The 13,630-nt window shown below is 38.9% G+C and overlaps 1 protein-coding gene across 1 annotated transcript in view; it reads left to right on the top strand.

The window, feature by feature from the left end:
• Positions 1-13,630, top strand: part of LOC117707204 (mitochondrial adenyl nucleotide antiporter SLC25A24-like) — a 46,624-nt gene that overhangs the window by 24,215 nt on the left and 8,779 nt on the right. Inside the window, exons 4-6 of the mRNA XM_034500622.2 lie at positions 33-144; positions 7,578-7,736; positions 12,122-12,274. Of these exons, the coding sequence (XP_034356513.1) occupies positions 33-144; positions 7,578-7,736; positions 12,122-12,274 (424 nt within the window). The remainder of the gene's footprint in view (positions 1-32; positions 145-7,577; positions 7,737-12,121; positions 12,275-13,630) is intronic.

A 13,630-nucleotide genomic window follows, 5' to 3' on the forward strand; every position in this document is an offset into this window, starting at 1 on the left:
TGTAATAAACACCATTTAAAATTTCATTTCAGCATGGATTCTGATGGGTCGATGACAATAGACTGGGATGAATGGAGAGACTTCTTTTTCTTCCACCCTGCAAAAAACGTTACTGACATTGTTCGTTTCTGGAAGCATTCTACTGTAAGGTTATTCTGCATTTAACTGCTTTTATTTTTTAATTTATTTTTTGTTATTGTGAATATCATTACATAGTTCTAGCCCCAGTGGCTAAGAATGTATTATTTCCTTTTAACAATATTCTACTAATTTCTGGAAGGAGAGGTAGTATTTTATATGAAAACATAGACACCTTAATTTGTTTTGTTAACACCTACATCTTACAACAGGTACCTACTAAAATGAACCACTCTATGTTATAAAGAATCATGTTGTTATGCATAGTTGGATGGTCCTAGAAAAGGGAAAAAAAGTGTTTTCCTTTCTTTTTTTTACATATGTGTCCTATGACTGAGAGGATCTTTAGGCATCAGAAATATAAAATTACATATTAAGATTTCAGAATTTAGAGTGAAAAAGCAACAAACGTACAAGCTATCTGCTCTTTTAATTTTTAGCTCCCGACCTAATGTTGTAAGGAGTTGTGGCTGTACCCGAATATCGTTACTCAAATCTACTGCACTGCCAGCGGTGGCAGTGGTGCTCCTCGATGCAGCTTTTAATATTTCATTGTTCTGTACAGGTGCCGTCAGGAGTTTCTCTTTTGGGCCAATCTGTTTGGTATTTTGTATGCTTCTTGTACCTTGATAGGTGCCTCTTTCCTTAGGTTAGGGACATTTTCATGTATCATTTTGTTGGAAATATTGTCTATGCCTTTGACACGCGTTTCTTTTTCCTTCCTCCATTCCCATAATTCTTAGTTTTGGTCTTTTCATAGTGTCTCAGAGATCTTGGATGTCTGTGCCCGGGTTTTAGATATAACATTTTCTTTGACTAGTGCATCCATTTCTTCTATCATGTCTTCAATACCTGAGAATCTCTCTTCTGTCTTTTGTATTCTATTGGTAAGGCTTGCCTCTGAGGTTTCTGCTTGAATTCCTAAATTTTTATTTTCCAATTGTCCCTCAGTTTGTGTTTTCTTTATTTAATTTTTTCTTGTAAGTCTTGAACTATTTTCTTCATTTTATTCCACAGTTTGTGTTTTCATAGGTATCATTAATAGATATATTCATATCTTTTAAGGGACCTCTAACATATTCAAAAAGGTTATTTGGAGTCATTGTCTTATAATTCATCTATATTGCATTTCTCAGTGCCTACCATAGTAGAGTTTCTAGGCCCCAGTGGAGACATATTGTCCTGCCTATTACTTATTGTGTTTTTATGCTGGTGCTTAGGAATTTGAGTTTGGGATGATTGCAGTTCTAGGTGCTATTATCTGATCTTGTCTTTACTGGATGGGTGTTCCATTCCATGAACTTTCAGAAGTTCAGGTAGGCTGCATCCTCCACTCACTCAATGCCCTCCCTCACCTTGTTCTCAGGACCCAACCTCCCAACTCAGTTGGAGACAACCTGCTCAACTATAGGCCCACTATGTTCATAGCAGCCTTATTTATAATAGTCAGAATCTGGAAAGAGCCCATATGTCCCTCAACAGAGGAATGGATACAAAAAATGTGGTACATTTACACAATGGAGTATTACTCAGCTATTAAAAATAATGAATTCAAGAAATTCTTTAGGTAAATGGATGGAACTAGAAAATATCATCCTGAGTGAGGTAACCCAATCACAAAAGAACACACATGGTAATCACTCACTGATAAGTGGATATTAGCCCAAAAGCTTGGAATAGTGAAGACTCAACTCACAGACCACATGAAGCTCATGAAGAAGGAAGACCAAGTGTGGGTGCTTCGGTCCTTCTTAGAAGGAGTAACAAAAATACTCAAGGGTGCAGTAATGTTTAATCATCTATTAACAAAGTTTAAACAAGCCAAGTCTATAGTAGCAAATTTTTCCCTACGATTGGTTGACAACAACTTATACTTACTAAGGAGCAACTCACCATTCTTACATCTTATTTTTGAAGTTCTAATTGGCTAACCTGGCTAGTCATCTGTTTTCTGTTCTTATATTAATAATTAAATCATTTGCTCTTTATTATAACCTTATTATTTCTTGGTATACATCAAAAACCTGTTACCTCATCTGTCTTAGTCAGTGTTTCTATTCCTGCACAAACATTATGACCAAGAAGCAAGTTGGGGAGGAAAGGGTTTATTCAGCTTACACTTCCACATTGCTGTTCATCACCAGAGGAAGTCAGGACTGGAACTTAAGCAGTTTAGGAAGCAGGAGCTGATGCAGAGGCCATGGAGGGATGTTACCACTGGCTTGCTTCCTCTGCCTTGCTCAGCTTGCTTTCTTATAGAGCCTAAGACTACCAGCCCAGGGATGGCACCACCCACAATGGGCCCTTCTCCCTTGATCCTTACAGCTGGATCTCATGGAGGCATTTCCTCAACTGAAGCTTCTTTCTCCGTGATAACTCCGGCTTGTGTCAAGTTGGCACACAAAACAAGCCAATATACTCATCCTAATATACATAATATCGAAGAAGTCAGGCCCAACCCAGAACGTACGCTTACTTTGACAATTAGCTTATCCTAAGCCGATTCTTCTTACCACTACAATTCTGTGTTTGTACTGCATGAATGCTCCCTGTACTTCTTTCTCTCACTTAAGCAGCCTTTGCCATCCCACCAGGAAAAGGCACACTTTATTCCTAATTCTAACCTAAAGCTTCTATTAACTGTCCTAATTTTCTAACTTTAAGTTTTTTATCAGCTACCCAAACTTCCCAAAATTATTTAAGTCAAACTAACCTTTTAAAAAAATACTTAAATCAACTCAGAAATAACATAAAATAATTAACTTATCTAGACAACATTATCTTATGAATTTTCATCTTCACGTTGATCTGCAAAAAGCTTGCCCAACAGAATGGCCCGTCACCCAGGAAGTAATTACACCAAATGATAGGCAAGGAGGGTCTCTTGGTGTCCACTTACACCAAGCTAAATGAATGAGGAGTGTGGCAATGACAAACATGAGAAAATACATCAGTAGCAAGAAGCAATCCTGGACAAAGTCTCTGGGGCCATGCTATACCAGAGCCCACCCATCAAAGCTGAGCAGGATGGTGGGCCATCTCAAAGTATCTCACTTGTCCATTGCAGCTCTTCTTGTATGGCATCTGACACAAACCTATGAATAATAGGGATATAGGGAGAAGATTCCCACCTCAAAGGCACAGAAAATATTTTAACAAAATCATAGAAGAAAATTTCCTAACTTAAAGAAGAACATGCCTATAAAGGTACAAGAAGCTTACATAACACCAAATAGAAAAGAAAGTCACACAACAATCAAAATACTAAACATCCAGAACAAAGAAAGAATAGTAAAAGCTGCAGGGGAAAAATACCAAGTAACATATAAGGACAGACTTATTAGAATTAAACCTGACTTCTTAATGGAGACTCTAAAAGCCTGAAGGGCCTGGACAAATATACTACAGACTCTAAGAGACCATGGATGCCAACTGAGACAACTATACCCAATAAAACTTTGATCACCATAGGAGAAAACAAGCTATTTTGTGAACTGACCCAAAAATTCCACCAGGGAATTCCTATAGCTGATAGACACTTTTAGTGTCTGGATACAAGATTAACTTAAAAATAAAAGTAGCCCTTCTACATACAAACAATTAATGGGTTCAGAAAGAAATCAGGTAACAACACCCTCCAAAATTCGACAAATAATATAAAAAATAATATAAATATAAAATAACCAAGCAAGTTAAAGACCTATATGATAAAATCTTCAAGTCTTTGAAGAAAGAAATTGAAGAGGTAACAGAAGATGGAAAAACCTCCCATGCTTATGGATCAGTAGGAGCAGCGTAGTAAAAATGGCCATCCTACCAAAAGGAATTGTGTTCAATGCACTCACCTTCAAAATCCCAACACAATTCTTTATAGAACTTGAAAGGACAAAACTTAACATCATATGGAAAACAAACATACATAAAAACATACATACATACATACATACATACATACATACATACAAAAACCAAGCAAACAACTCAGGTTAGCCAAACAATCCTGAACAATAAAAGAGCTACTGTTGGTAACCATCCTTGATTTCAAGATGTACCACAGAGCTATAGTACTGAAGGCCACATGATACTGGCATAAAAACAGACAAGTGGACCAGTGGAGTTGAAGCAAAGACTCAGACATAAATCCACACGCCTATGGATACCTGATTTTTGATAAAGAAGTCAGAAAGACTCAGCTGGCAACTCATGGGCTCAGATGCAGCCATCCAGCTGTTTTACAGCTTATTGATTAATTTTGATTTGAAGTCAATTTTGTTAGATATTAGGGTGACAACACCAGATCTTTTTACAGGTTGAGCATTATACATAGGCACTATGAAAGCAAAACCTGCCCTATCCTGCTCATGCAAGGTGATAGTAAAAGCGCAGTCTTTTAAGTCAATTTCTGTCATAGGCCATGCCTTAGGTAATAAAGAAGGTAAAGGAATCCCAGGCTGCAACCCATTGATTGAATTACTCTATTTGCCACTCTTAAGTCTGTTGACACTTTCCACTTTTCTGATTTCTTTTTATGACAAATACAGAGGAATTCCATGGGCTGATAGACTTTTCTATATGCTCAGTCTCCACCTGCTGTTGCACCAGCTGCTCAAGGGCCTGTAATTTTTCCCTTGAAATCTTCATTTATAATCCCCGGATGCACAGTAAAACCTTGGAAAGTCAATCCATTCCTTCCTAAGATCATCCCTACTGTCCCCAAGGGCAAAGGACCATAGCTCCAGTAGTTACTTTATAACATTGAGTTTTGGAGCATAAAATATTTATCTGTGGCCAAGTCTAGAGCAGTACTGCCTGCTATAGCATGCATTAAATCTCCAGTGCTGAGTGGAGCATTTATTTTCAGTCTGCCATGTTCCTTCATGACTGAAACTGCTCTTAATTTTTGTGGCAGGGCCCTGAGCCAGGCCTCACAGGCCATTTCCCAATAGTAAGAAATTACTTTGAATATCTCTTTTCCAATGACAGCCTTTGCCGTGTCACATACACAGCCTGGAAAACCTAGGTGTTCTTTCTGTTTGAGATGTAACATCAACCAGCTTTTGTTTTAGTGCCCTGAGTATCATAGAACCTTGGTATCATAAAAATAGCTTGCAAGTACTGGGAAGATATCACTCATTTTAAAAACCACAAGATCATATGTAGGCACAGAAAGACATGTTTAAAAAAAAAATAAAAGGGCAAACAAAAGTCAGTGAGATGACACTGCAGAATAAGGCAATGGCTGCCAAACCTGGCAACCTGAGTTCACTTTCCAGAACTTACACAGTGCAAAGAGAAAACTGGCTCTGGCCAGTGTCCTGCCACCTCCACCTGCACAATACTTACACTAGGTTTAATCTCTTTTTTAAAGGATTTATGTAATATTGGTTAGAAATCAGAAAGATTTATTCTTGAGGCCCTTACCTTTTAAATCTAGTTATGTCTTAGTGGATCCCCAACTCCACATAATCACCACCCTGTTATTGGTATTAAAGTTTATAAAATTGTGGGGGGAGGCCCCAATATCCATCCCATTGTGCTCTGCTCCTTGTTAAAAATTTCACATTGTTACATGCAAAATAAATTCCATTCTTTCTACAGCCTCTTTTTATAACTTGTTCCAGTATCAACTTAAAAGCCCAAGATAAGCCTTATCTCAACATCACTCAACCTGGGCACAGCTGTGAGTGAGTCTAGTTCATACTGCTGCCAGTTCCCAGGCATCCATCAGAGGGCAGCTCTTCTGTTTGCCTTATATGTTGCTTAAAACTACAGGAACTTCACAGGTAAATCAGAGTTTTCTGGTTTCTCTGGGAACATTAGAAGAACATATAGCCTCAGTGGACATTCCCACATAAGAACAATGATATAAAACTGGCTAAAATGAAGAGACAAATGTGTTCATTTCCTGGGGGCTTTCTCTGGATGCTGCATGAGACTTCTTGCCTAGCCTATAAAAGCACTTACATCTGTGGACCTTGGTTTATTATTTTGACTCCTTTGTTTTTCTCTCTTTCAGTCACCTCTGACTTTCATTTCCTTTCTAATTAGCTGATCTGTGATATCAGGTCATATTTAGACTGATCAACTTGATTTTGCACATGGAATTAAGCAATATAAACTCAAAACTTGATATTACTCCTTTGTTCTTAATAACCAACCTAGCAAAACAGTAACCATTTCAAACTCTTGATATGATTACTCTAGAATCTTTCTGATTTCTAACCAATATTACATAAATCCTTTAAAAAAGAGATTAAACCTAGTGTAAGTATTGTGCAGGTGGAGGTGGCAGGACACTGGCCAGAGCCAGTTTTCTCTTTGCACTGTGTAAGTTCTGGAAAGTGAACTCAGGTTGCCAGGTTTGGCAGCCATTGCCTTATTCTGCAGTGTCATCTCACTGACTTTTGTTTGCCCTTTTATTTTTTTTTAAACATGTCTTTCTGTGCCTACATATGATCTTGTGGTTTTTAAAATGAGTGATATCTTCAAGCATATCATTTTCATTGCTTATATATTTCATTGCTTATATGATTGGTGGTCTCTGAAGTCATGATGCCTGGATTCAAGCTGGGGCTTTGAGGCTTCTAAGATACTTTAACTATAAAACATTTACTTCTCTCTATACAGTAAATCTCACTTTCTTTTAAAGTTATTTTTAAATTTACAAGTTTTATTTCTAAAATATTATTTTTTTATTAGTTCTTTGAGATTTTGTGCAATGTGCTTAATGGAACGAGGGAAGCTAAGAGCAGTATCCTGCCTACCACATTGACAGTAATAAATAGAACCCTAGTCTTCAAGTCTAGTTTGACACACTTCACTGAAACATAATGCTTTAACACTTCAAAAATAGTCTTCAGAAAACAAAATATGATTGCTAAAGGTGAAATCACTACATATAAACTCATTGTAATACATATTTTAAAGAGAAAATTAGTCAACAGAAGATCACTGTGAAAATATCGAATTGAATTAAAAAAAAGATCACTGTGAGTAGTAAGTTGGAGCATATAAGATGCTGTTCTTGACTCCTGACTTAAGTTATATCTAAGAATTTGGGAAAAAGTGTGGGAATTTATTCAGTATTTATTCCTCACCCACTGTGTGGCAGATTTCATGTCAAGTGGTGTGTTACCTGCTCTCAGGTTTACATTGTTTTCATGGAAGAGATTATACAAATGGTTTGAGAATTATTTTAAAATAATACCAAATTTAATGAGTATTTTTAGTTTTAAAATCTTCATGTGAATGTATTATTCAAAATCATTCAAGTATAAGAACTGTGTACTAAGTAAATTGTCTATCTTCAGTATCAGCGGTGATCTGAAAAAGAAATGTTGAAGTTTTTGGTCTGTGTGAAAAGTGTTTCTTGATTTTTGTAGAAAGTTATGCTCTTACTGTTTACACTTCACTGTCTAATTATTTTTTGTTTCTATCAGATAATTGATATAGGAGAGAGTATAAGTATTCCGGATGAATTTACAGAACAAGAGAAGAGGTCCGGGGAATGGTGGAAGCGGTTAGTCGCAGCTGGAATAGCAAGTGCGATCACACGGACGTGCACAGCGCCATTGGACCGCTTGAAAATCATGATTCAGGTAGTCTGTACGCCTTACCCACTCCTGAATCAGGTAGTCTGTACGCCTTACCCACTCCTGAATCAGGTAGTCTGTACGCCTTACCCACTCCTGAAGAGCTGAGGTAACATGAAGAGTCCTTCATAAGTATAACACTGATTTTAAGTGCCTGGCAGATTTCTTAGTACCTTCTCATTGAAACATCAATGAAGTAAAAAATTGTAATTACAAATCAATACTTGCTAGTACTTTTAAAAATAAGAATATAAGAATCAAGAAAAATGTTCTGGAATTCATTATTTCTAATAGCTGAGTAATACTCCATTGTGTAAATGTACTACATTTTTTTGTATCCATTCCTCTGTTGAGGGACATCTTGGTTCTTTCCAGCTTCTGGCTATTATAAATAAGGCTGCTATGAACATAGTGGAGCATGTGTCCTTGTTATATGTTGGAGCATCTTCTGGGTATATGCCCAGGAGTGCTATAGCTGGATCCTCAGCTAATGCTATGTCCAGTTTTCTGAGGAACCACCAGACTGATTTCCAGAGTGGTTGTACCAGCTTGCAATCCCAACAACAATGGAGTAGTGTTCCTCTTTCTCCACATCCTCGCCAGCATCTACTATCACCTGAGTTTTTGATCTTAGCCATTCTGACTGGTGTGAGGTGGTATCTCAGGGTTGTTTTGATTTGCATTGCCCTGATGACTAAGGATATTGAAGTGCATGCTGACAAGAACATGATATAGCTGTCTCCTTAGAGGTCTGCCAGAAACTGACACATTCAGAGGATGATGCTCACTGTTAACCACTGACCTGATCAAGGGTTTCCCAATGGAGAACTTAGAGAGAAGACTGAAGGAGCAGAAAGGGTTTGTGACCCCATGAGGAGAGCAACAATACCAAACAACCAGAGCCCCCCAGGGTCTAAACCACCAGCCTGGGAGCACATAGGGAGGGACCCATGACTCCAGCGGTATATGTAGGGGAGGATGGCTTTTTTGGGCATAGGTGGCAGAGGAGATTCTTGGTCCCATGAAGGACGAACACAGAATGGGGGGGGGGAATGTGAGGGTGGGGAGGGTGGAGTGGGGGTGAGGGGGGTAGGTGGGGGCACAGCTTCATAGAAGCATGAGGAGTGGGGATGGGATAGGAGGTTTCTGGGTGGTGGGGGGAAGTGGGGTAAGGGGATAAAATCTGAAATGTAAATATAATACCCAATAAAAGAAGAAAAATGTTCTGAATTAAAATTTGTAATATTGTAAAAAACATATGATTGTTTTATTGTCCTTTGTTGTTTTGGTGATATTGGTAGCCTTTGGTGCTAAATTAAGAATGGTTATAATATAGCATGATAATTGTGTAAAACTATAATGTTACCTAATTAAGAACTTTGTAAATTATCTGTAATTATTCTTTGTTCTTTCAAAACCTGTAACTCTGCTTAGATATTGAATTTATATGGCATTTTAAGAAAGTACCATATGTTAAAAGGATTAAGAGAGCTTCATTTATTCATTCCATACATATTTAGCAGGTATGTTATGCATTAGGTACTACAGTGGGTTAGACACACATTTGCCATTAGAGGAATTTCATACATCAGGGAAAATAATTAGATAATAAATATTAAAACACCATTATATAGCCAGACAAAAACCACACTAGTGCTGTGGGAATACCAAGAAAGAATATATACCATTTATTTCTCCTGTAGATATATAATGATATCTTAGTTAATTTATCTAATGGAAATAAAGGCTTTAGTTTAATAATCTAAATATAGAGAATATACATTAGTATATTACATTACATTATACATTAGTATATGGTAATGGGACAACTAACCCATTTCCTTCTTGTTTAACTCCATATGTGACCCATATTCTATTCAACCAGGAAGCGAAATGTGGACCATTGTTAGAAAAGGAAAGTTGAAAATATTCTGGAGCACAATTGAGGACTCAGTTTCCCAAGTAACTGGACCTGTAAGACAATATAAAAATTACATGTAAAAGAAAAACATATGGACATGTACAGCAGTACACAAGTGGATTCATGTACAGTGTCATACAGATGGAGACATGTGCAGTAATACACTGATGGACACATGTGCGGCAGTACACAGATGGACACATGTGCAGTAATACACAGATGGACACGTGCAGCAGTACACAGATGGACACATGTGCAGTAATACACAGATGGACACATGTGCAGCTCTATACAGGTGGACAAGTGTGGCAGTACATAGATGGACAAGTGTGGCAGTACACAGATGGACAAGTGTGGCAGTACATAGATGGACACATGTGCAGCAGCAGACCAATAGAAAATCAGGCCAGCTAAAATTCCAGCATGGACATTGGAGGCTCTTTCATGAATTTCTCCAAGGATGTGAGCCCCGAGAGGCTGCCTGTGCTGCAGGAAATGATCCCACAGCCACCCGCACGCATGCAGCATCAAGTAGACATAAAAAGTACATGAAACGGAGTGGGAAAAGTGATGGAGGGGTCAGGAGAGGAGATGGAGGGGAGGAAACAGGCAGATCTGATCAAAACACAATATATATGAAATTATCAAATAATAAAGAAATCTTAAAACTATGGACCAAATGTAGGGTAATAAAAAGAATGAAAAGCAGAAAGGAATAAAGCAGATAGACTAGGAAAAGGATGTGAAAGAGAGAAGGAAACTTTAGAAAAAAAAAGTTGAGAATAAAGAGGGATAGTAAATGTGAAGTGAATTAAAGCCAGGTGTGGTCACACATTTCTGTAACATCAGCACTGAGGAAGCGGAGGCAGGAGGTCAGCGGTCTATGATCATCCTCAGTCACATACCAGGTATTAAGCCAGTCCCTCCCTCCCTCCCTCCCTCCCTCCCTCCCTCCCTCCCTCCCTCCCTCCCTTCCTTCCTCCCTCCCTCTCTTCTTCCATCCCTCCCTCCCTTCTCCCACTTCCCCCCTCCCTCCCTCCCTCCCTCCCTCTCCCTCTCCCTCTCCCGCTCCCTCTCCCTCTCCCTCTCCCTCTCCCTCTCCCTCTCCCTCTCACACTCCCACTCTATCTCTCTTTCACTATAACACAACGCGCAAGCGCACACACACACACACACACACACACACACACACACACACTTCTTTTTACAAAAGACACAAAAGACGAAAAGACATAAAAACACAAGAAACACAGAAGAGCACAGAGGAAGACATTTACAGATATTACAGTGCTAGAGCCTGCAGACCAATCAAGTACCCAGCAGGGCTGGCTCCTCTGACATCACTTAGGGGGTCTGCTCTGGGTGTCTCTCCTTGACTTGGATATGGCCATCTCCCCTGTCACTTCTCATTGCCTTCCTTTAGGTCTCAGTGTCCAAATTTCCTTTTATAAAAATAAAGGTCATATCAGTTTAACTTTATTTTATCTACAAAGACCCTATTTAAATAAGACCATACCACGAGGGCTGTGGACTTGTAAGTTAGGACTTCAACAAATGCATTTTGAGAGCTGCAATTCAAGCCACAATACCTTGAAACCTCAATATATTCACCATTGAAAGATTCATATATTTACATCTAATTCTGTTTTCAGGGCATATTTCAATGTGCTCTTTAATAATCTTTGGGTATTATTGCTAAAACTTTCTGATAATTGCATTATTTCTAACTTTCATAACTTGTCTTTATTTTTCTTTGATGTTTTAGGAAAATTTCCCATTAGTTAACTTATACTATAGATAATAATAAACCTTAGACTACTGTATTTTATCATATACATACATACATACACATGATAAAATTTAATTTATAAATTAAGCATAATAAGAGATTACCAACAGTAATACTAAGGTAGTACAGTCATGAACATAGACTCTAATGCACGTTACATGGTTTCATCCTGTCTGTTAAGGAAGCACTTTGTCACCTCTGGCATATGCACATTGTAAATATCACTACTGCTGAGCTTTGGGGCCTTAATGAAATGAAATGAGGAATCCTGGAACATAAGTCCTGTGGTAACACTGGAGTAGTAGATCTGAGAACTGAGGTGGCTCCTAATGGATTATTGGGTAGGTAGCCTTTACAGCATAGCTACAGTGCACAGAAAGGCAAAGTGGAGTTAGAGTGTAGGTGACTTCACCATCTATGCCGAGTAGCATGCAAGGTCAAACATGGAATGTTTATTTCTGTGATTCAACTTTATATCAAAAACAATGGATAGAGGGAAGATTACTTGATTTTTATGTGTAACTGGGGGCAAGAAAAATACTAACATTGATTTTATATGACTGAAGGAAAATGAAACTGCTGTTGAAACCTACGAGGTATATAGTATAATTGTTTCACCAGCGATGAAATTATTTTATATTACTGGCAAAATAGATTGATGAATTTGCTGGTTCCTTCTAGGTTCAAAGTTTAAAAGTGAGTAAAATGGGATTGGTTCATGTGTTCAAGCAGATGGTAAAGGAAGGAGGCTTTTTTTCTCTTTGGCGAGGAAATGGTGTAAATATTTTTAAAATTGCACCAGAGACAGCAATCAAGATTGGGGCCTATGAACAGGTGAGGTGTTGACTTAATCATGCTTTAAACTTAATTTTTAAAAGTTTAGACTTTTGCAAAAGAGAACACACATATGTATAAGCAGTAGTTGTCGGTGTAAACATTACTGCGTTTGTTTGCATCTGGTTTCTTGTGCTTTTTTATGATAAGTGTGCCTCTATAGGTTACATTGTAGTATTACCACAGGTCTGTGAGTAGTTCTCTTCATTGTTAGAGCATACGAGGTGTCCACAAAGCACTTTTTTCCTAGAACCATTTGAGTGTTTTTTTCAGATGCCTCTGCCTCTGCCCCTGCCCCTGCCCCTGCCCCTGCCCCTGCCCCTGCCCCTGCCCCTGCCCCTGCCCCTGCCCCTGCCCCTGCCCCTGCCCCTGCCCCTGCCCCTGCCCCTGCCCCTGCCCCTGCCCCTGCCCCTGCCCCTGCCCCTGCCCCTGCCCCTGCCCCTGCCCCTGCCCCTGCCCCTGCCCCTGCCCCTGCCTCCCAAGTGCTGAGATGAAAGATGTGTGACACCAATGCTGGGCCTGATTAGAACTCTTAATAGGACCTTGAGCAGAAATGATAAGAGTGAGAGTTTTTGTCTTAACCTGGGTCTTGGAGAACACTTTCACTTTTCCCCATTGACTGTAAGGTTTCTTTTAGTCTATCTACACCCATCTTATGCTTCTATAACAGCTGTGAGACACTCAGTAATTTATAAAGAAAAAAGGTACGTGTCTAAGGGTTCTAGAGGCTGTGAAGTTCAGGTCTACTAACTCTTTGAGAGTCTTCAAGCTACACAATCATATGGTGGAAGATGGGAGGTCAAAAGAATGCATGTAAAAGAGTAAGAGGCAAGAAGGGCTAGCTGGTTTCATTATACTCCTGTAGCAGTAAGCTTTGATCTCTTCCTGTGAGAATTAGGTCATCACACCACTGAAAAGAGAGGGGGCCCTGTTGCCTAATCACTTCATAACGGTCCTACTTGTTAATAATGCTACTGTGTGTGATGGTTATTTATGATACATGGTGTGATGGTTAATTTTCTAGGGCAATTTGCCACAAGTTAGAATCATCTCAATTGTGAAGAAAGTCTCAGCAAGAGAGTGTATAGGTTGCGTGGTCTCTGGGCATTTCTATGGAGGATTCTCTTCATTACCTTAATCAATTTGGGAAGACTCAGCTTGAAAATGGGCGGCAACATTCCTTGGTTTGGGGCCCCGTATTAAGAGTAGAGAAAGCTAGCTGCATACTAAGCACGAATGCATTTCCCCCCCTCTTTCTGATCTTTCCTGTGGATGTTACTGGCTGCTGCTACAAGCTCCTGCTATTTTGACTTCCCTACTATGAGGGACTGTACCCTTGAAAAATGAGCTCAAATA

The sequence above is a fragment of the Arvicanthis niloticus genome, chromosome 4, assembly GCF_011762505.2.
Source record: "Arvicanthis niloticus isolate mArvNil1 chromosome 4, mArvNil1.pat.X, whole genome shotgun sequence".
NCBI classification, from domain to species: domain Eukaryota; kingdom Metazoa; phylum Chordata; class Mammalia; order Rodentia; family Muridae; genus Arvicanthis; species Arvicanthis niloticus.